General features: G+C 51.6%; 2 protein-coding genes across 3 annotated transcripts in view; both read right to left on the minus strand.

Annotated features, from left to right (window-relative positions):
• The window catches only part of LOC134553133 (NADPH--cytochrome P450 reductase), a 28,483-nt gene extending 18,762 nt beyond the window's left edge, over positions 1-9,721 (minus strand). The window contains exons 1-2 of one of the 2 annotated variants that reach the window (XM_063402488.1): positions 9,596-9,721; positions 7,334-7,469 (exon numbers count right to left, since the gene is read on the minus strand). The gene's annotated coding sequence lies outside the window, so the exon portion shown is untranslated. Of the gene's footprint in view, positions 1-7,333; positions 7,475-9,595 lie in introns of both variants that reach the window. The other variant, XM_063402489.1, reaches the window with a different exon arrangement.
• Positions 9,722-12,973: 3,252 nt separating this feature from the next.
• Positions 12,974-19,890, minus strand: RHBDD2 (rhomboid domain containing 2). Its single transcript, XM_063402496.1, has 4 exons — positions 19,696-19,890; positions 18,221-18,622; positions 17,390-17,540; positions 12,974-15,242 (listed from the first exon to the last, which is right to left on the minus strand). The coding sequence occupies exons 1-4, from the start codon at positions 19,838-19,840 to the stop codon at positions 14,840-14,842; spliced, it is 1,101 nt and encodes a 366-aa protein (XP_063258566.1). The 5' UTR covers positions 19,841-19,890; the 3' UTR covers positions 12,974-14,839.
• Between the last annotated feature and the right edge of the window lie 2,560 nt (positions 19,891-22,450).

Below are 22,450 nucleotides of genomic sequence, written 5' to 3' on the forward strand. Positions count from 1 at the left end.
GGCTCCTTGCAACAGGGGACAGCAGCCTGCCTTGTCACCAACTGCAGGTGGAGGAGAGTTCCAAACCAGACACGCCTGTGGTGAGCAGCACCCGGCCTGCAGCAATTCCCAGCTCCAGAGAGCTCAGACATGGATATTCATGGGCTGCCCTGGGTGAGAAAAGAACGAGCCTGTGCTCTCCTGAGCCAGGTGAGGGTGTTGTCTCCAGCCAAAACTCATCCCTGTGCTCAAAGCAGCAGAGCTGCAGCTCCCAGGGCAGAGGTTTGGCTTTCTCAAGCCTCCAGAGGTGGTCTGCTCTCCCAGGAACGCTGCCTGGGTGCATGTGGGGGTGGAAGCTGTGCTATCTCCTTGCCTTGACCACGCTGCAGCTCTCCATGGCTTCAAAGGGGAACCCTGCAGCTGCAGCCAGGCCACCCACTCACTGCCCACAGCCAGGGAAGGGAACATTCCGGGAGGTTCATGGCTCTGGCGCATGGAGCAGAGCCTGCTTTGCTCTCCTCTCTTCATTCACAACCTCCACAGCACAAAGGTTCCACACTGAGCTCTAACCCTGGGAGGAAACGTGGGCATGGCCTAGTGATGGAACAAAGCACAAGAGCTGCTTTAATTTTAATGCTGGGCTCCCTCTGGTCCTGGATGTTTGGTTATTCAAGCCTTATAACCAAGCTACAGATTCTTCTTTTTGCATTCCCTTCACCACCCCTACCCTCAGGAAAAGGTTTACTCAGCTATAGCAAGAGAAAGGCAAAGGATGTGAAATGAGGCCTCATTTCTCTTTTTTAAAGGGTTGTCATAACTCAGGAACTATTGAACTCACTTCACTCAGCACAGGAAGATTATTCCTCAATTTGTATCAGTCTCACCTAGCTGGCTGTAACAACTATTTTCCAGAAGTTCACAGCATCTCATTTTCAAACACATGTCCTTTATTAACTTCCAGTGAAAAGAAATCTCAGTCTTGAAATTTAGCTATCCTAGGAATCCTGCAGTCTCTGGAAGGGCCTTGATAGAATCAAACTAGGTTTTTAAAAGGAAAAGGAAATTTATGATGCAGAAGTAAAACTTTCCCTGACAACAGTTTCGAGGGTCATTTTATCCAGTGTTTATTGTATCTTCAATCGAGGTGTCCATATCCCTGGGGCTTTTTTTAATGGTGGCTCCAGTTCCTGGATCCCTGTGTGTGCACACAGCACAGCCATCAATCTCAGCAAGATGTGAGCATTTCCATCACACAGAAAAGTCACAACACTTTGAAAGATTGCAATCAAGCAGTGCTGTGTTTTAGCACAGCTTTTCAGCCCCTGAATGTGAGGATATGCTTGATACATGGCAGCTCACAATAATTCAAATCATCAGGGACCTTCTCTGCACATCTCTGTGCTGGCAAACAGATGTACCTCATCCTCATATTAAATGAAATATATTCCTCATTCTCATGCACACTTTGGAAAAAAAAGGACTGGAACCACTCTCAGTGCCAGGCATCCTCAAATTCTCCACGATTTCCATACAGACTGAACATGCTATAAGGTCACAGAGTTAAAAATACTTAAATATATACAGAAACAGTATTACAACAAACAAGGCAGGAGTGATGAAGGCCAAGTGGTCGGCAATCTGAATAGATTTATTCTCCCTCCTTGCAGCAGGAGATGGTGCATCAGACACCCCTAAAAGCAACCTGGGACACAGCACCATAATCACAAAACGTGGCTGGGAGGTTTCCCCTTCTGGAAGTCACATTGTGGCATCTCCTAGTGACCAAAGGCTCTGAGGCTGAATTGGCAATGCGGACAGAAAGCTGTCTCTATTGAGACTGAAATAGCCTTTTTTTGAATGTAATATCTGTGATGGGTTTCAAGTACCTCAGTTGGACTTCCCAGTTCCAGACCAGGACTGCAGCCTGTGACTCTTGCCCCAAAAATGAGTGACCAAGTTCTGTGCTTGACTCTGCCCTGTGCCACCATCAGCACACCCTGACCTGCAGCGTCAGCCTCGCCAAGAGGGGAAGGAGAAGGAGAACTGCTGAGCCAGCACAGCCCAAGGCTGCTCACTGCTCCAACCTCTGATAATCGATCCCCAGCACCAGCTGGAGCACCAAGGAGCCCCTGATTCCAGCCCAACACACCGGAGAGGGATCTCCACAATGCCCACACACCCTGCAGACACTGCCTGCCCTGGCACGGCTGGCACAGGGGCTGCATCCCCCAGAGCTGTCCCTGAGCTATCAAAACACCCAGAGTTTTCCCAAGCATCAGCACCTTTGGACACCTGCAGATAAGCACAGGAGCTGCAGGTAGAACCTCTGTCCTGTAACATGTGCAGGAAAAGACTCAGCGGTGACAGAGCCGAAGAGGAATTGCGTGACCAACGTGCAATGCCACCAGTCACCCTCTGCCCGACACTGGCACGGGTGCCAGGCTCCATTCAAAGGGAGCTCAGCAGGGTGCAGGCAGAGAAGCCTTCCCAGCCCACAGCAAGGTCCAGGCTGTCTCAGCTGAACACCAGCAGGGAGAGCCAAACCACCCCTGCAGCAACGAGAGCCCCTCATTTCTCTCAACACCATCACGGAGCCAACTCGAGCTCTGGAGCAGCCGTTCCCTCTCCAGCAGCCCACCCAACCCATCCAGCAACACTCACCAGAGAACTGCTCTCTTCATAAACAGGAACCCATGCAAGTCTAACAGCAAATATAACAGCAACACACACTCAAAAAGCTCACTCAGATCGACCTTCTGCAGTTCAGGCTCCCCGTGAAAGCCCTGCACAGCCACACAGGGCAGGGGACAAGGGGGCACTGCTGGTAGAGAGAGCACTCGTGCAGCCACGTGACAATGACCCTCGTGTCCCTGACTCAGCACAGGCACCGAGTTAGGGAGCAGACAGGAAGTGCAGCTGTCACAATTTCCAGTGTTGGGAGCTCTGCTTGGCTGGGGATGTCACCATTGCCACCAGGTCTGCCAGACCTCTCCTTCCAGCCAGGAAGGACCATCCTGAATTCCCAAGGCAGAGGCAGGTGTGTGTGACCAGACTTCCCTTCCCACCTTGTTTACCCCTTTCTCTCGTGCTGACCATGGCATAACACAGATTAGGGGCATGATCAGCCTTGAAAAGAAGCCTTTAAAAAGCCCAATTTTAAATCAGAGACCAATTTTTTCCACCAGCATCATGGCACAGCCCCAAAATTCAACCTTAGAACAGACACATAAACAATATGCAACCAAACCAAATGAAAACTCCAATTCTTTGTACAGCACTGACCTGCAGCCTGAGCTTTAGACACAACGGCAAAACAGGAAGATTGTAAACAGAAATTAAACAGATGAAACATCTGGGAGGAAAAATGAAAACCACTGCACAGCCCTCTCACAGGTGTGCAAAGTTTGTGGAGACCTCACAGAGACGGCAGCAGCAAAAGGAAGTTTCACTGAGACCCCATCACTCCTCACAGCAGCAGCAGTCAGGAGAAGGATGACACTTGCCCACAAACAGGAATGCAGTCTTGTGACCAGCCAAGGGCTTTCTTCTTTCACCCACTAATGACATCAGGCAGGGCACTGAGGGCTGTCAGGAAGAGGAGCCCACAGACACAAGCCCAGGAGGAAGGAGGAGAGGCAGCAGCAGCAGAGAGAGCAGGGCTGTGGTGGAGGTGGCATTCCTGCCCAGCATCCTGTGCCTGGTCTCCTCTGAACCCCACTGCAGCCAAGACTTCCTGCATGCTGTGTGATATTGGGCCAGGAGACCCTCGGGGCAAAACCAGATCTTCTCTTATTCCTCTTAGAAACGCAACCAATTAGACTAAGAAATTCTGTTTACATCAGCCTGTGCTAGCCTCAAATAAGCTCTTTTTACTTCCCTTTTAGTAAAAGGAGACCTGGCAGGAAAAGTTGGCCTTTTCAAAACAAAAGCAGTTCACGGAAGCAGGCGCTGAGATCCAGGTTATTTAACAATTGCCTTGGATCAGCCTTTTCTCCACAGCTCTGCCACATGGAGATTGCATTTCCCATCAACAAGAGGATGCTGATCTGGCCAGACAAGTGGCCCTGTCTGGCCTGCTCTGCACAGGCTCCCTGCTTTGGGTGGGAATCATCACACAGGTGATTCCCTGGGCTCGTGGGGAAGGAAGGCACAGTGAGAATCCTCACAGCTTTCCTTGCCCCTTCAGCCTCCGTTGGACCACATGTCCTGATGTGAAGGATGGCTACACCTAGAGCTTCCCTATCACTTTCTTCCCACATATTTCCCTCACCATCCCAGTAATCAGCTCAATAAAGAAGGATAGAAAGTAGCAAAGCCTCACACAAATCCGGGGAAGTGCTTCTGCACACTTCCACCAGCTCAGAAATCCCAATTCAAACTGAGGAGTTGGCTGCAGCAGCACTTCAAGCAAGGAAAGGAACACAAAAGCTGTTAGGTTTTTCCTGTGGAACAAAAGCTACCCTCATTGTGAAAGGTCTCTTCTACCCAGACCCTGACACACCGGCTCAGACATCAGCAAAACTTCTATTTTAGGCACAGGACAGATACAGAGTGTGCATCAGTCAGTCTGGATCTTGAAATACTGCATATTTGAGCTTCCACTGTGTCACACTTGCATGTTTTCTGGCCCCTGGGTCTTACTCAAGGACAGCAGAGCAGCTGCAAAAGCAAGGAAGAGAACAAGAACTGTTTTACTGAGGCAGCAAGGAAATCCATACTATGGGTAGGCTCAGGTGGGGCTGTGCAGACAGCCCAATGCATTGAACCAAAGGATTTAAGGCATTACCCAACACAAAAATGAATTCAGGCTTGCCAAGCTGCCTTAAAGCAAGCTAGAATTACTGAACTTGCACACTTCCTTTCACCAGATAAAGGCCTGACTCTGAACCTTTAAATATGGGGATCTCCCCAGCTTAGGCACTTGGACACCTTCCTTCACAGATTAATGTGAGCCAGCACAGAAAAACAGGAGTTCAGGGTTACAGGATAAACAAAACCTGGGAACGGCAGGTAACTGACCCCCTGTGAACCAACACTGTTCTCCAGCCCCCCCTCCCAGCAGGGACAAATCCAGAGCACCACGCTGCAGGAATTGCTTGGAAGAGGAACAGGGGTCTCGCCAGCACCAATATCCATGAGCAGGGACAAGTCTGCAGGTTTTGAACCACCCTATTGCCAACTCCATGGGCACCTCTCAGGCAAACAACTGCCCAGAGGGCTGCAAAACCTCAGGAGTAACCCATCCAGGCATGGACTTTGCATGGTTCAGGTCCTGCTGAAGATGTTTTTCTAAGATCAAGAGGGAAAATGATGTTTTTTCAGCAGCCTCTTCTGCTAGTGCTGTACTCTGTGCTGCCACAGCCACAGCTGGAAGTTCCTCTCCTCCCCACAGGCTGTTTGTTCACCCTGTGCCTGAGTTTCTGGAGGGTTGGTGTGACAGGCTGTGGCTTTGCCTTCAGCCAGCACTGGGAAAGGAGCCCTGTGGATGGGGTCAGTAGCCAGAGACTTTGACCTCTTCCACCAGGAAAAGTTTGAACAGCAAAACCCTCCAATGCTCTCTTTTGAGAAGTTTCCTTTGAAACCAACAGCTGAAGGAGCACCAGAGCGACAGGGTTAAACAGATCTTGCAAAGCTTTCAGAATTGTCATGACTTTTGATGGGAACTGTGTGTTTTGGGGATTGATTTATTTATTTCAAGAGAACCAAGCACAGTTTGTAAGGAGCCAGGACATTTTATATGTGTAAGCCCAGCTTCCTCTGAGAACACAAGAGCTTTTCAGATGTTACAAGCCCATCTCCTACGTTGCTATAGGGGATGGAGGTGTCACTGCATGATCCTTGCATCTCTTGGAGACTCAGCAGCAGAGCTGTCCTGCTCTGGCTGCCCTGTCAGGAGGGTGTGCAATCACCCTGCAAAACCTCCCTGCCTGCCATGGGTCAGCAATCTGACCTGGACTTCACCTCTTTGAAATGACTTGGGAAACACAGAGCACTCCTCAGCCCAGCCCCTTGCAATCACACACAGCCACAGCAGACCTCAGAACATCAATTCCATACCCAAAACACAACACAGGCCACACGACATCAGCCAGCTCAGGGGTCACAGGCTGAAAGGCTGGTCCCAAGCTGCAAAAACCACAGCTCTCCAACTCCCCAGCACAATCAACACAAAGAGAAGACACTTGACACAGGGGTTTTTTGTTCCTTCCTAACAGGAGCTACTCCTCTTACCTCCAGCAGTTATGCACTGAGTCCTGTTACACAACCAGGACTTGCACAATCCTTGCAGGTATTTTATCAACTTGCTCCTCCAAAGCTTGGAGTTAGAGAGGAGATGCAGCAATGACCCGTGAAAGAGAGTCAGTTGATGTGTTTCACAAACAACCACGCAGCAGGATCCAGTGTACTTGCCAGCACCACAATGCCAGGACTACCAACTCCCCAGGCTGGTTGCTAAACCTTCCCAGCAGACTTCCCCATGCACTGCCAGAGCTGGATTTTACCCAGGGGAAAAATCCAACCCCATCTCTAACTCCAAACCTCACCATCTACTCCACATAACAAGAAAGGAAGGTAAATATATCAGTACCTCCATTCTTTGCAAAGGAGTGACTGCAGCCACAGATGTGGCTGATTACTAAGCAAAAATACTACAACAATCTGCCACCGTGGGTCAAACTCAGCCACTCTTTGGACTTGTGGCTCTCCAGAAGCCACCAGAAATAGCTCCTGGTCTCTCTGGATTCCATGGGTGATAACAGCATGAAATTAATTTTGAATGATCACTTAGGGATAAACAGCAGGAGATAACCAGCAGCCTGTAATTATTGTTCTGACCTATGAAATTTCAAAGCCTATAAAAAAGCAATCTTGGCAGAGGTGCACCTGTCACTGCAGGGCTGGTGACTCACTCTCCACAATAGCATGCGCAAAGTAATCTCATCACTGGGATCAAATGATCACATTGGGAAAGCAAATTATGCAAGCTCTACAAATTGTGTTTTTAGAGGCAGGAGAGTCGACGTCAGGAAACAGAACAAAGTTCAGTGGCCACAGAGGTAACTGCGGGTGGTTTTCTGTTATACAAGGGGAGGAGATGGCAGAATCACAGACCTGAGCAGGGAAGCCTTTTCCCCAGTCCTTCAGAACGGAGCAAACACAAACTTTGTTGTATCACAACAGGCAAAGGAGAGAGCAAAGACCAAATGGGATTTCAGCCAGACAATTCCACACCTTGCTTTTGCTGTAGGTAAAGAAGCCACCACTCCCAGCACTCACTGCCAACCACCCTCCCTAAACCCAGCTGCACCCAGAGATGCTCCACAACCTGTGACACTCAAAAGAAAGGGGTTACCTTGCACCTATGGGTCTGCAAACAAGAGCTGGCGGGGCCTGTGAGCTCCAGCACGGAGGGTGGTGAGCAGCAGGGAAAGTCTCCCTTGAGACAGTTCCAAGAGTTTGGGCTGTGTGGCTCTGTCGAGCTCCTCCAGCTGCTCTGCAAGAAACAAAACAGAAGTTGCAAAAGGCACAAACCCAGAAATTACTGGCTGAACAGGAGGCAACTGGGAAGCAATGACAAGCAAGAGGTTCTTCCCTGTCACAATTAGAGCAGGACTAATTAACAGGGGGTTAAGCCAGATTTGTGACACTATGCCCTCCTTCCTGCCCACTCTTCACCTCACTCTCCAAGGCTTTCACAGTCAAAGATTAAAAGAAAGCACTCAATTGGCGTTTCTTCCTGTGGCTCTGTATCGTCCCTGCTCTGTTTTGCAAACACAGTTCTCATGCACCATCACATCCACGTGCAAAACTAAGACACGCTCCGAGCCATGCACACCCTGCTCCAGTGCTGTCACCCAGCCCAAGAAAAACCTGTATGAGACAATGCTGGGTTTTCCAGGAAGGGTCTGGCTCAGCAGCCCTCCCAGACAAAACACCGATTTCCTCATTGGCAGCAGATTAATCAGTGAGCTGCTTTGCATGTGTGCAACGGCTCCTCGGGATTTCTCAGAGAATTACAGAAATACTGGAAGGAAGCCCATTCCCTTCTATCCAGCAAAAGGGATGTATGCATCACTGCACCCCACTAAGGAAGAAAAAATTATAAACCCCCGTAGCTCCTCACGACAGCCCACACAAAGTGTAGAGTTCTGTTGTGGAGGGGATGTCCCCACCAACGCTATCACTGATTCACTTCCACAACTCAGAAACAGAGACCTGACTCCTTCCTTGCACTTTTCCAGCTTCTCAGCAGGATATATGTTTCTACTTTTTAAAAAGAGCTATAAAAGCACAAACCCATTTCACTTTTCCAGACTCACACTGGAGAGCCTCAGCGATCCCCCTTCTCTGCACACATTCCACTAAACATTCCCATTTCCTTTCATGCTCCAAAAGCTAACCCAAGGTCCAAGCACTGGCAGAGCAAAGCACACTCCAAGCTGTACCAGCAGTGCTTACTCCTGCAACTAAGAAAACTCCCCAAGAACCAACTCCACGCTGATGACTAAATATCCCAACACCATCATCCAGCTTCATCCCCTCCAGCCTCAACATTCCCAAAATGAGTGGGTTCCCATTATTTCCTTTGACAGGCACACTCCCTGGGTGAGTAATTTCACTCTTTCAAGAAACTCCGTCAGGAAGAGTCAGGAGCAAACAGCCTTCCCACACCCCAGCAGTTCGTAAAGTGAAATAGATGGAGCAACAGCGAAACTGCCCAGCCTGCAGCAAAAGTGTCAATTAAATGCTGGGAATAACGTTCTGCCAGAAAATTAAGCTTGTTAAAGGCTTTTAATCAGCAACAGCCTGGGATAGGGTAAGTCTGAGCAACACTTTAGTGCTGTAGAAGCCAGGCAGGGCAGCATCACCCCCAGTCCCAGGCTGCCCACCCTGCCAGGGGTGCTGGTCAGTCCCACAGCCCCCGGGGTGACAGGCGTGACAGGGGTACCCCCCAAATAACAGGGGAGCACTCATGCCAGCCCCCCACACATTATTCACCAGTCTCCCCAGTAATAAAGTGCCCAGCAACACCAGACATGCCCAAAATAGACAGGCTCTGGTCATGGAATTCCTACCAGATAACAGGGGACCAGTCACATCAGACTCTCCATATAACAGGGAGCTCTGATCACCCCGGTCCGCCCCAAATAACAGGGGGACGGTCACAGCACACTCCACAGATAACAGGGGTCATCCCAGTCCTCCCTGACCCGTCCAATAAGAAGGATCTCTAAACATCTCAATAACCCCCAGTAGCAGGATGCCCACTCACACCAGACCTCCCAGTGAACCGGGGGTTCTGGTCATCCCAGTGCCCCCCAAAAAAGAGGTCCATTCACATCGACCTCCCCGCCAGTAACAGTGGGGCCACTCACAGCAGCACCCCCATACAGGGGACCCCAGTCATCCCAGTAACAGGCAGCCAGTCACACCAGTCCCCCCCATATAATAAGAGCCCCCAACCATGCCAACCCCACTAGGGGATGCCGGACCGCCGCTCCCCAGCACAGAAGATCCCGGCAGCGGAGCTCAGCCCGAGCTCAGCCCCTCCTCAGCCCCACAGGCCCCCCAGTCCCGCTCCTCCTCAGCCACATGTCCCGGTCCCCGCACCCACCGCCGGCCCGGCCCGTCTGGCGCTGGCGGCTCCCGCGGCCCCGGCGCAGCCGGCACGTACGGCGGATCGCACCACCGGGGCACACGCGCGGGGGAACACGCTCCGCCCTCACCGCCCGCCAATAGGCGGCGAGCGCGACTGCCGGTGGAGATCCCCCCTCTGCGGCGGAGCATGGTACAGCCCCGGGACGGAGGTCTTAAAGGGACAGCAGCGCCCGGAGGGGCCGGGGGTAAAGGGGGGGGGGGTGTCAGGGTGGGCCAGAATTGAATCGTGGAGCGGTCAAGAGTGGGGTCAGGGTGCAGAAGAGCGGGGGCCAGAGGTCACAGTGGGTGCAAGAAGGGGGTCAGTGTGGGGGGCAGGCGTGGGTCTAGAGGGGAGGCAGGGTTCGGGTCAGCAGTGTAGTTCGGGGATGAGTATGGGGAAGAGCGTTGGGGTCATAGTGGGGTCAGAGTTGGGGTGACAGTGGGAGCAGGGCTTGGGTCACTGTGGAGTCATGTCTGGGGTCATGAGCGGGGGTCAGTTTTGGACACTAACTCTGGGCTGAGCCAGGACCCGCAGACCCAGGATCCCTGTCCGTGGCCACTCCTGGGTGCCCATGGTGCTGCTCTGGGACTCCCAGTTGCCCCCAAGGTCATTGCCCAGACCAGGACCCCGTGGGGAGTCGAGGGGACCCCACGGTGGAGGCTGGCACCCAGTCACTGCCACCCTCCGTGGGAGCCAGGGGGCTGCTCCACCCGGGCCAAGCACATGCTCCTGATTTAACCACAGCTCAGATGATTCGGATGTTTTGGGGTGGTCTTTCTCTTGCTGCCACATCGGGAAGTTGCACAAGCAGCTCTGGAAGCATCCCCAGCAGTCCCAGTGGAAGATTTTGCAACCGAGACCTCCAGACCCCGGGTCCCGCAGGGACCGCTGCTCTCCTCTCTTTTTTTTTTTTTTTTTTTTTTTTTTTTTGTGGGGTAAGCTGAGTTACAACTCTGCTGTTTCCAGCTTGGCCAAAGCCAGAGGCACAGCTTGCCCTGACCCCACTGAGCAGCCCCACGGGGTTGTGTGGGGTCACCCCGGGCTGGGTCCCCTCCCTTTGCCTGCTGCGCACTGCCAGATCCAAAGTCACCATCCTGACGCTATCGCTGTGTTGACACTTGCTCCAGAGTCAATAAAAGACTCAGGGAAGGTCCAGAGTTCGAGCTGGGCCTGGCAGGGACCAGGGGGTCCAGAAAAGTTGTGAGGAAGGGGCACAAACCTGAAGAACACCCTGTTTCCTGACAGCATTTGAGCAGAGGGTTGAGGGGTGTGAGGTCACCTGAGTACTGGTGCCACTCACCAGTTTTGGGATTGACCCCACGGAAGCTCCCTGGGGTGACTGGTCTGTGACCGTGCCTCGTGGGGTGAATGGACATGGGTAGAAGATCCCAGTGGTCCTGAGGACAGAGCAGGTCTATGGCTGGGGTCATCCCATCAGGCACCCGGACTGGGGACAGGCATTATGGCACAGCCTGTCCCATTCTGTCCCCACAGGGAAGGGGCTGGAGTCTCATCACACCCAGCCCAAACCCCCCAGGGAGAAGCAGCAGAGTCCTGCAGCCCACAGAGACCTGTGTCTCTGTACCTATTTCTCCCACCTCTCCTCTGTTCCCAGCACAGTTTGAGGGTGAACTTTTGGCCACAGAACCCTCCCAGTGCCAGGAAACAACGCAGGACCCCATGGGCCAGCCATGGGGGTGGTGTTTGGCAGTGTCCTGGCCCTGGCACAGGGAGCCTGGCCCCCAGTCAGGATGTCTGCATGGCTGTGCTTGGCCAAAAATTAATGACTGGAAAGCAAATAAACACAGACCCGCTTTCAATCCAGCATCAATGTCTCCTGCCAGGCGTCCCCACTCTGTGGTTCCCCTTTCACTCCTGGATGGGGCAGCAATGTAGGTCCAAGTCAGTTCTGCTTTCCTCCTGCATCCCTGACTCCTTTTCCCTTGCACCCTGGTGGGAGCTGAAGAGCAGAGGGGATGGACTTGGACTTCCAGAGCATCCTTCCCATGGCAGGACCACTACTGCAAGGACAGGGAACAGCTGGCACTGCTCCCGGGACTTGTCCCCAGACTGTCACTCTGCAGTGACCCTCTGAGGACACGGGGGCAACCCAAGGGGCTTTCTGGACTCTCTGCACAACCTGTGCACAGACCCAATCCTGGCATGGAATGAAGTGGCAGTTTTACTAGGAATGAGCCAGAGGCACAGAACAACAAACCTCCAGGGACAGCACGTTCCCAGGGGCAGCCACCCCAGGGCAGGCATCCCAGGCTGAGCTATTATTGATTTTTTTTTTTCTTTTCGTCTTCCTTTTTTTTTTTTTTTTTTTTTCCTGCTTTTGGAACTTCAATTCTCTGTCTCCCCGCCAAGGAAATGAGTGGGTATTGCAATGTGTGATGAGTAACATTACTGTGAGCTTAGTTAGGCAGATGCCAAAGCCCAGTGAGCTGATGACTTTTATCTCCGTCTCTTCCAAATTTAAATCCTCTTCTCAGCGTTAAGACAACATCTGCAAATGTCTCATCCCAACCTGTTTCCTCTCTCTTGCAGCTTCACTGCCCTGGGTGATGAGTTCTGAATTCAGTCCCAGCCCTGAGGAACTGGGACTTGTTGGACTCCACTGTCCCAGAGCATTTCACTGTGGAATGGATGTCCTCAAAAACGCAGGGAATAGAAAGGAAATCTCAAAAAAACATCCATTTGAAGGGCGCTGAAGACAGGTCCAACACATTGCACATGACCAGTAGGTGCAGCTGGACTCAGAACACTCCTGGGGACATAATGAAAGCTGTAGAAATCAAAGAGCCCAAGTGATCTTCCACGGTCACCAAGAAGCTCCCAAAAGATCTGGGAGCAGAAAGAAAAAAAATCAAACTGTGGTTTTGTGCTCATCCTGCATGTCCTGCCCTCAGGGTTCACCTGAAAGGCTGTGGCAGTTGTCTTGTCCTAGCACAGAAAGGTTCGTGGCTGGTACCTGCTCCTCCCCTCCTGGAGGGAGGTTTGCACCAGCCGGGACTGAGGCTGCTCCCGGTGCCGGTGGTGAATCTCCCAGGGCTTCCTCTCCCGCTGGAAGGCCAGGAAACTCCTCCCTGGAAACACCCATCCCTTTGACAGCTCTGCGGGGACAGCGAATCTCTCACCAGATCCACTGATAAAGAGCTGGACACAAAAACAAGCGCTTTCCAGCCTTTTCCAGCGTGCAGTACCGCATGTCCCCAGCGCTCGTCCTCAGTGCGCGTCCGAGGCCACCACCCTGACAGGCAGCTGCGCCCACCCCACCGACCCCACCCCACCCATCCCCGGAGGGGCACGCTCCAGCTCCCCCGCTTATAAACAAAGCCAGAGACGAACCAGTCCGTCTTTCAGATTCTATTTCGAGTTCACAGTTTGGAGATACACAACACTTGTGATTGCTATCGATCCTCATCATCCTTCTGGAAAAAAAATCAGTGATAAAATTCCTAAAGTTTACAGGCAAGGATTTCACAAGGCACTAATGGGAGTGGAGTATCAACATTTCAATGTTATCTCTAGCATTTCTTTCCTGGTATTACAAACATGCTTTTAAATTCCAAACAAACTCCTTATCCTGCTCTTGCTCCACACTAAAAATACAACAATGCAATTGCTGTCAGCAGGAAAAACATGAAATCGAGTCCATTTGTGATCCCACAGAGGAGTGAAATAATCAGGTATGAGACAGAGTTGTCCCCTAACTCCAAGCTGGTTCCCAAGTTGCTGCATCCTCCTGCTGAAAGCCCTGCCTGGGGTGCTCACATTCATGGGAACAGCTTCTTACTCGTGCCTTACTGATCTGAGGTGCAAGTTCTCAGCATTGCTTTGGTCTCCACCAAAAGGAAACCCCTGCATCCCACATGGGACCGTGGCATTCATTCCAGAGGGGCTGCTGGAGAAGTAAAGCAGCTGCATGACAACATGGCCTTCTTCAGACCCTGATGATGGAAAAATGAAAGAGGCAGGGACTTGTGCTGCTGCCAGAGCTGCCTCTGGCCAGGCTCACCCAGAGCAGGGAGGAGCCCCGAGGCTGTTGAATTTCTGAGGATGGGGTGAGGCACTGCAAGAACATCTCCAAGAGCAAAAATGGCACTTTGTGCTTCATGGAGCACTTTTTTATGGAGCACAGCAAAACTCCCAGTGGAGTCAAGGGCAATTGTTGAGATCCTGGCTGATTTACACATACAGAGCCAGCAGATTCCTCCTGAGCACTGTACAGTGGGCTACACAGCTGGGAATAAAGCTCAAATCCCAGCAGCTGGACCAAACTCCTTCCTTACAGCCTCAGGAACCAAGCAGTGCATCCTATTGCAAATCCCTGGCTGAAAACACCCCTCTCCCACACACCTGCCCACCAGCTCTGCAAAAAAACAGAGAGAGATTGTGCTAATATTAGTGGGTGAGATTTCTAAAGCTGAGCAGCATGAACACCCTCAACATCACTGCTACATTCCACTTAATTCTTCTACCCCATTGTTAAGGTCCCTCCCAGCTCCTTGGATTTCTAAACATTTGCTCCACAAAGGACCAAAATTCCTTCCTGGAAAGTCTCTCACTACTTCACAGGCATTTGAGGTTGCCTTTTCAAGTGCTGGTGACACAGGCTGAGCTGGTGCAATGCCCTCAGAAAATGAAGGCAATCCATTGATGCAGACACAGGACCTCAGCATTTTAGAGCTTGTTTTGGGGCAGAAGAAGGTATTCTGTATTCTATCCTCTTGCCCCAGGTTGGTGTAACAAGCCCCCTTCAAGACACTCTCTTAGTGGACATGTCACCAGTAGGACAGACATCTGTTCTCCTCCATTTAAGTTACAAACTAAGGCTCCTGTGATTCCCTCTCCTTTTGGGTTCTAGCTACATCCCACCTGTAAAAAAGGCAGGAATGTAAATGGGAATTGCTTATTGCTGCAGCTTAGTTAAAGCCCAGATTTGCTCAGTGTTTTCCAGTGAGGTCCCTACCTACCTTGGCCTGGGAGCTGGTGCACTGAAACTCCCGTGGACTTGTGGAAAAAGGCAGCTGCTAAATGCAGCTTTAAAAGGATGAGAAGTTCACAGAGGTGGTACAGTTCCCATCCTCCAGCCATATCAAAAAGTAAAAAAAAAAATTATAAAGGAAATATAATTCAAGTAGACTATGCCAGAAGCAGGGGAATGGCCTTCACAGTGGTCCTGCCCCTGTGTGAGTGCTGCTGCTCTCTGGAGGATCAGTACACCTGGACTCTGGTAAATTCAGCTGAAACAGGGGCCACTGGGGCTGCTGCACACCCTGGTGCTTGCTGAGCACCAGCCACAAGGCCCGTGGCTGCAGGCTGCTGTGGCTGAGGCGGGCACACAGGCTGGGGGACGGGGACTTTGCCCAGCTGGCAGCACTGTCCAGGCAAAGCTCCGGTGTGGGCCTGCCCAGGACACTCTCCAAAGGCAACTCTGGGCTGGCAGTGGGAAGAGCCGAGGCTGTGTCCTGCTGCATGGCCCTGCTGAGGTCCTTGGGGTCCCAGAGCGTGGCTGTGATGAAAGCCCTGGCTCTGAGCACTGGGATGAGCAGGAAGAGCCACGGGCGAAGGGCAGTGGTAGCTCTGGGTGGGGTAAGTGCCAGGCACAGGGTTAATCCTGGGCAGGAAGAAAACAGAAGGTTACACTGTGCTCAGAACTGACATTGCCTAATTAGTGCTGGAAGTGCCCTGGGGGCAGATTTCCTCCTGACCAGTGCTCAGAGAGGTCACTGCAATCCATCAGAGGGATTAATTTCAACAGAAGCTCTTATTATAAGCAGCACTTGAGTAAAAAATGGCTTTAGTGGACTCCCAGGACAGCTGTTCCCACTCCCAACCCACTCTGACTCCACACCCACTGACGGAGTGTGGCTCTTTGTGCAAGGAATACACAAAGCCAAACTGCAACGTGCTTGGAGATCCCTGTGCACATCCTCCCTGCCCTGTCAGTGACACATCTGCCAAGTCATTAATCAGGAGAAGTTACAGCTGCCAAGTGTTATTTACCAAGAAAACAAAAAGCCCTTTGGTGCAAGTAAGAGCCCAGAGTATAGAGAAAAAAAAAAAGGAATGAGGAAAGAGTTAGAAATAGAAAACAGAGTTAGAAATAAAATTAATCATGCAGAAGCAAGGGCTAGGAAGTGTTTGCCAGCAGAAGGCATGACTCATCCTGCCAAAACCTATCAGGAGAGAGGCAAGCAGCCTGGAGGCCTGAGCCTCTGGGACTTCAGGAGTGCTACTCAGCCCACGCACAACAGGAGGATGAGAGCTGGGAATCCAGGCAATATTCATGAAGCCATGAGTGCCAAGTTCTCAGCAAGAAGAAGAGGCTAGCTCGTGCTAGGGTTTTCAGGCTTGGAGATTTCTTTTTAATTATTTGAGGCATGGGTTTGAGTTTGGATTTTTTTTATTTGTGGACACAAACATGCTGCCTGGACCTCAAAGAAACATCTCCTGTCTTGCAGCACTTTAATGCCTGAATCTTATGAAAATTTAAAATGAAAGCAAATCCCAAACTATTAAGAGCTCTTGCTTGGAAATAAGAATCAAAATAATAAAAATTAAACTCCAGAAACACTTACAGAAGTTGTATCTAAGACAGAGACATGCAAATCAGCTGCAGCAGTGGAAGCATCCTAGAAACACCTTCCCACACCCTGCTTGATAGTCAAATGTTCATGTAAATACCTGTGTGTCACAACAGTCTGTGTCACCTCACCAGAGCAGGCAGGTTTAGACACTGAGGTCCTGTGCACAGCAGGATGGGACTGGTGCTGGCACAGGCTCAGCACAGAGCCAGGCTCCCTCTCCTCCCAAAAACTGCTCTTGCACAGGAAGGAGAGAGGGGGAACACAAATCCTGGGTCTGTCTGGCCTCCCCTGCAAGCACTCACACGTTTTGAGTCTCCTGATGGACCTGGGGGACACTCCTGCTGCAGGCAAGGGTTGCTTTTATGGCATCCCATGGGTGAGGGCAGTGCAAACACCTGGGAATGCTTCCACTTCAAATAAAACTTTACAACCAGCTGAAGGCTTAAACAATACCTAGAATTTAACCCTGAATAGAAAACTATTTTTCCTCTGTGAAGCTGAAAGGACACCTTAGAATAAGTAAATATTTGACCTACATTTTCAAGCTTTTTAGAGTACAACTGAATTCTCATGGTTTGTGTTAAACATAAAACCCTTTCTGCATGTCAGCTATGGGCCCCAAGGTTTCTTTTCTGTGAAGCAACATTGCCTTGACACTGAAAACCTGCTGAAAGCTTAAAAGAGACCAAAAGGTCTGCACTGAACTTTTTTTTAAGAGTGATCCTTAATTTATAATGCTCTGATCCTACGCAGGTTTGGACACAACTCACTTCACAGCATTCCTGGCAGGAGGGGTGGGGCAAATAAAGATAAGGATCATGCCCCAGGGAGCCATATAGCCAGGAACAGCTGCCTAATGCTGGGCCAGAGTTACACAACTTAGCTCTCCTGTCAGCCAGAGCTGCAATATTCCCAGGTGTACACGCTGCCCTTGCAGAAAAGGAGAGGTCTTTAACCTCCATTTAGCTTTCACTATAGACCTGGTTGAGTTAATGCGTGGTAATTCATTAGTCACACTAATGTCACCAGTGTAACATCAATGGGTGACTCTGCTCCCCATGACACCCACGAGGTGAACAGGAGAGGCACAATGCAGCATTTAGAGAAGACTGAAGGCCTCTACTCTCACCTCAAAGTCCCCCACAAGATGTTTCACAGGAACTCCTGTACTTACGTGCTGTTTCCAGAGGCTCTTCTCTCTGCTAAGGACCCTGGGATGTATTTCAGCCCTGGTATCCTCTTCAGCAGAGTGAAAGGGAACACCCGGTCCAGCTTAGAGCCCAGTGACTCTGGAAAATCCAAGCAGAAACAGTAGCCAAGACCACCTGAAGTCAGGAGCTTGTTAAGGAGAGCAGAGGACAAAACACACTCACTTCTGGCACAGCCACACTGAGCCCCCTCTGTCCACAAACCACTTTCTCTGGAGAATTCTCCCAGTTCTACCCAGAGAGCACTGCCCTCCTCAGCTCCAGTTGTCTGCATGCACTGAGAAGGGGCAGCACGGGGTGAAACACAACTGCAGAACGGGATGAGCACGAGCAAAGATGTTGCCATGAGGTTTTTTCCTGGTTTGCTGAGCGTTCATATTAAAGGAGAAATGTAGAGTTTCTGACGCTCGTGAAGGTAAACACAGGACCATGTTTTGTAAACACTGCCCTTGTTATGAATTCCTTCTCAAGGAGAAGGGGAGATTGAGTGACAGCCTCCTTGACCAATGTGGTGGGGAGGTGGGAATTCCATCCTCCAATCCACAGGCCTCATAGGAAATGTATAAAAGTGGGTTTTTGTAAATAAACTCCGTCTTCCTGCCCTGCATGCTTGATGAACTCAGATCTGTCCCCGAGTCTCATTTCTGGTTAGGCCCCATGGTGATACAAAGCCAGTGAGGTTTTAGTGCAGAGCAAGAGTCCAGGAAAAGCCAGTGCACCTCAGCGGGGAGAACCACAGCACCTCCTTCCCACCACGACCCCGCTCTGCCCCAGGGCTTCCCACTCGGAAAGGATACAGGCTTCCCCAACCAGCAGCCCACAGAGGTTCCCCAAGAGGGAGGAGCGGGGCACAAACCACGCTACGCAGAGCCCAAGCCACGGCACCAGCACCACGGGAACTCTGCACCCAAAAAACAGAGTCTTCCTCATGCGGGAGCGCGTGGTGGAAACGCCCAGCATGGCAAAAGCCACGGGCAGGAACCCCTGGGCATCTCCCACTTCCAGCAGCCCGGAGAGGAGGGGCTGGAGGAGGAGGAAGAGCAGGGCAGAGAGCACAGAGAAGGCGGCGGTGAGGACGCAGTGCTTGGCTGTGCCCACGTTCCTCTCAAAGCTGCCAGCAAAGTACCAGGTGATGACAGCGCCACAGGCCAGCGAGATCAGGTCCTCGTAGATGAAGATGTAGGTGATCAGCCTGTGAACTGAGCACAGCAGCACCTCAGACAGGCACAGGCAGCTCTGGGGTTGCTACAGAACAATTACAGGCTCGAGCAGAGGGAGAGCGAGCCCCCGGGGTTAATTAATAGCTTTCATTTCTATCCTGGCGTAGAAGAGAAGGAACCTGAGGCCTTTAAAAGCAGGCATAAATAACCAGATAGTGAAAACAAGTGCTATCTTGGGTGTCACAAACATATGGGCTGGCTCTTGCTGCTTCCTGGGAAGCTGCCTGGAAAAAAGCAACAGCATCTGTAGTAAATTTCAGCCTCATTAGAACAGAAGGCAAGAGACATAAAAATAACTGTTACAGTACTGACGTTTTTGGCAAAAAGATAAACACTTATTAAACTGCTGGAAGGCCTGTTTTCATCACCAAAAATGCCTGGAGGTTATCACACCTCAGAAGGGCTTCTAGGCCTCCTGTTTAGGTGTTCTCCTAGGCACACAGCAAGGACTGAGACAGACTTCTGCACCTCCCTCCCACCAACCTCAGCTCCACAGCCAGAAAAATACCAGTGAGAAACAAAACAATGCAGTGCAACCCCTGGAGAAATGTGAAATGACACTGGAATCCAGCCATCAGCTCAGAGCCCCGGACTGATAAAGGAAATCACTGCACGGGGTAAGCTGGAACACCGGAATTAAAAATGTGATAAAAATCATTCCGGGAACACCACAGGGACTGAGAAACGCGAATCCCTCAAGCTCCGGGTAGTGTTATCCACTGGGCTGACTGTCAAAGGACAGAGATGAAGGCGGGGAGAGCAGCCTGATGCCGAGGGACTGGAACGGGCGCCCAGCAGGCTCGGTGCAGGCGAGGGGAAGCGCATGGAAAGCGGGAAAAAAGCGGCACGGGGGGAGCAGCGGGCTCGGAGACAGGCTTGAGGAAATACACAGAAATGGGGGCTGCGGGGGTACCACGGAGTCCAGAGCAGGACAAGGACACGGCCGGAGAAAGGGGACACAAAGGCTCCGCTGGGATTCAGGGAAGACGCGGAGCGCGGTGGGCAGAGGGAGCAAGAAGGCAGCGGCTGTGCCCGCCGGCGGCCCTGCTCACCTTCCCCGTCCTGCAGGGCTGCGGGGCGCAGCGCGGCGGCGGAGCGGGCGGCGGGGACACCCCGCAGCAGCCCGGGCGCGGAGGCCCCGACCGACAGCAGCACCGTGAGGGCGGCGGCGGCCGGCGGGGCCGAGGGCGCCGCCATTGCTGCCCCGCGCGCCCGCCGCTTCCGGCCGCCGGCGGAAGGCCTGGCCGTTACCATGGCAACGGGAGGTGTGTGGGGGCGTTACCATGGAGACGGGGGGTGTCGCTCTCGCGCGCGCTCTCTCTCCCCCCCCCCCACTTTTGAATTTTTATTTAATTATTATCTTTTCCCTGTTCAGAAGGGGGAAATTCCCAGCGAGAGGTGTGAGGTCTCGCTGGGAGCCCGGCCAGGGCTGGGTTCGCGCCGGGTGTTCCCACACGGGGCCGCCCCGGGGTGTGGGAAGCCCATCTAGACCCGTGCAGCCCCTGCTGCCCTGAGCCGCGGGCTCTGGCTGCCGGGAATCAGAGAATCAAACAGGCTGGAAAAGATCTCTGGGATCATCGAGTCCAACCCGTGACTGATGAACACCACCGTGTCAAACAGACCGGAGCACCGTGTGCCACATTGAGAGTTTCTGTAAACATCTCCAGGGACGGGGACTCCACCACTACCCTGGGCAGCCCCTTCCAATGTCTAATCACCCTTTCTATGAAGGAATTCCTCCTCGGTTTCAGCCTGAACCTGCCCTGATGCAGTTTAAGACTATGTCCTCTCACCCTGTCTCTTGGAGCAGAGCCCAGCCCTCACCTGGCTACAGCCTCCTGTAAGGTAATTGTAGAGCACAACAAAAGGACCCCTCTGAGCCTCCTCTTCTCCAGGCTGAGCCCTCCCAGCTCCCTCCGCCACTCCTGGTGCTCGAGACCTTCCCCCAGCTCTGTTCCCTTCTCTGGACACACTCTAGCCCCTTGTTATAAATGGCAATCCACTTTGCCAATTAAGATATCATTTTGTTTATTAAAATAAAATTACAGAATTTCGGTAAAACCAACAGGCAGAGTTACAGTGACAATGCCCAGGATCATCAGAGGATGAACAGAAAGCAGCCTCTATGGAACTGCAATCCCCCAGAGTTCACGAATTGGCCCCTTCTGGGGTTCAGCTTTTATACAGCTTATTTAGCCCGTAGAAGAGGATTTCCCCACAGTTCTTTGTTTTCTTGGGGTGGTTACTCGAATGCATCTCGGTCGTTGGTCTGCTGAATGGGGCTTCCTCTTGGAGGGAGGAGTGTTAATTTCTTTCCTCCTGTGTGTGAATGGAAAACGAAGTTGTGAATGAATGGCGTCCTCCTCAGATATCTGTGTGATGGCCAGGCGTTCACAGTTTTGGGAGGAGGGCTGATTTCTTATCTTGCTGTGCCCTCTATTCTGATGCCAATGTCAAAGTCCTCAATTCCTGGCACTGCATTGTCCTCCTCTGAATGGCCGTTCCTGGGTGTTGCCTGTCTTGAGACTCTTCAGTTTCTCACCTGACCTCAGCAAGTGTTTCATTTTCCAGAACATATTTACAGTTTACATGCACCAAAACACAAATTAATATACCATATTTATTACACCCTCAATGTCCTTCCTGAACTGAGGGCCCCAGATCTGCCCATGGGGCTCGAAGGCTGAGTGTTTCCCTGCAGGTGGGATGGGTGGAGGTGGAGAGGAGCTTCCAACCACAGCTGCTCCTGTGTTCATACCAAAAACCTGTGTGAGGTTGGTATTATGTGCACTGTCTGCCTTCAGCTCCCCAGAATGTTGGCTTAATCATTTGGCCAGTTTTTGTCAGGTCTAGGAGAGGAATTGGCAGCTCAAAAATGAAGATACCAAACTTGCAGGTCTCGTGGACATGAGGAGATGATGAAGTAGGGAGAAAATCAGATTCCTTCAGGGGTAAAGCTGCCCTGTGATCATGACCATTGGCTGGCTTAATACACAGATAGCACTAACCACAATTGCACCAGTTCTTGAGCTTGTAGTTGGAGATGCAGCTGTGGATATCATAGTAGGAAAAGAGTATATCTGCACAAAAGGAGAAAATTGTGCGTCCCACCTGGACGTGTTCCTGTGTCTCCTGCTCTAGGTGAGCCTGCCTTGGCAGGGGGGTTGGACTGGACGATCTGCAGAGGTCACTTCTAACCCTGAGTGATGCTGTGAGCTCTGCTGCGTGCCCACACAGCCTGCCTGCCTGCGGGTGCACAGAATCCCAGAGGAGTTTGGATTGGAAGGGACCTTAAAGGCCACCACCCTGTGAGGGCTCATTGCACAGGAAGGATCAGAAGAAACTCACCTTCCCACACCACCTCTGATTTTGCAACGTGGAGAAGGATTTGAAGCAGCTGAGATCATTTCTAGCTGAGGGGAAAGAACAGAGGGTTGAAGAGTTGTTGTTTTTTCCACATCTCAGCTTCAAAGTTTTTGGTTGGAACCATAGCACAGATCTATCAGCGGGTAGACAGATACATAAGCCTGAAACTCTCTCTGAATTAATTCCATTTTCCACTTAGGAGAAGCCTTCAATCCCCGAGGAATGCACAAACACCGAGAGGCTCTAATCAGAGCAAGAGACCCCCTGGCTAGGGAGCATTGTTTGGGATCTGCCCTAATCCCAACATTGCACGAGCAGCCTTTGTGAGGGCCCAGGTTGTGACAGAAAGGCTCACGGACCAGTAGAAGACATCGTGGCTAGAGGAGATGAAGGAGAAACCAAAAGACAGGCAGGGAGCTCAACACCCCTCACTTTTTTTCT

The sequence above is a fragment of the Prinia subflava genome, chromosome 8 (assembly GCF_021018805.1).
Source record: "Prinia subflava isolate CZ2003 ecotype Zambia chromosome 8, Cam_Psub_1.2, whole genome shotgun sequence".
NCBI classification, from domain to species: domain Eukaryota; kingdom Metazoa; phylum Chordata; class Aves; order Passeriformes; family Cisticolidae; genus Prinia; species Prinia subflava.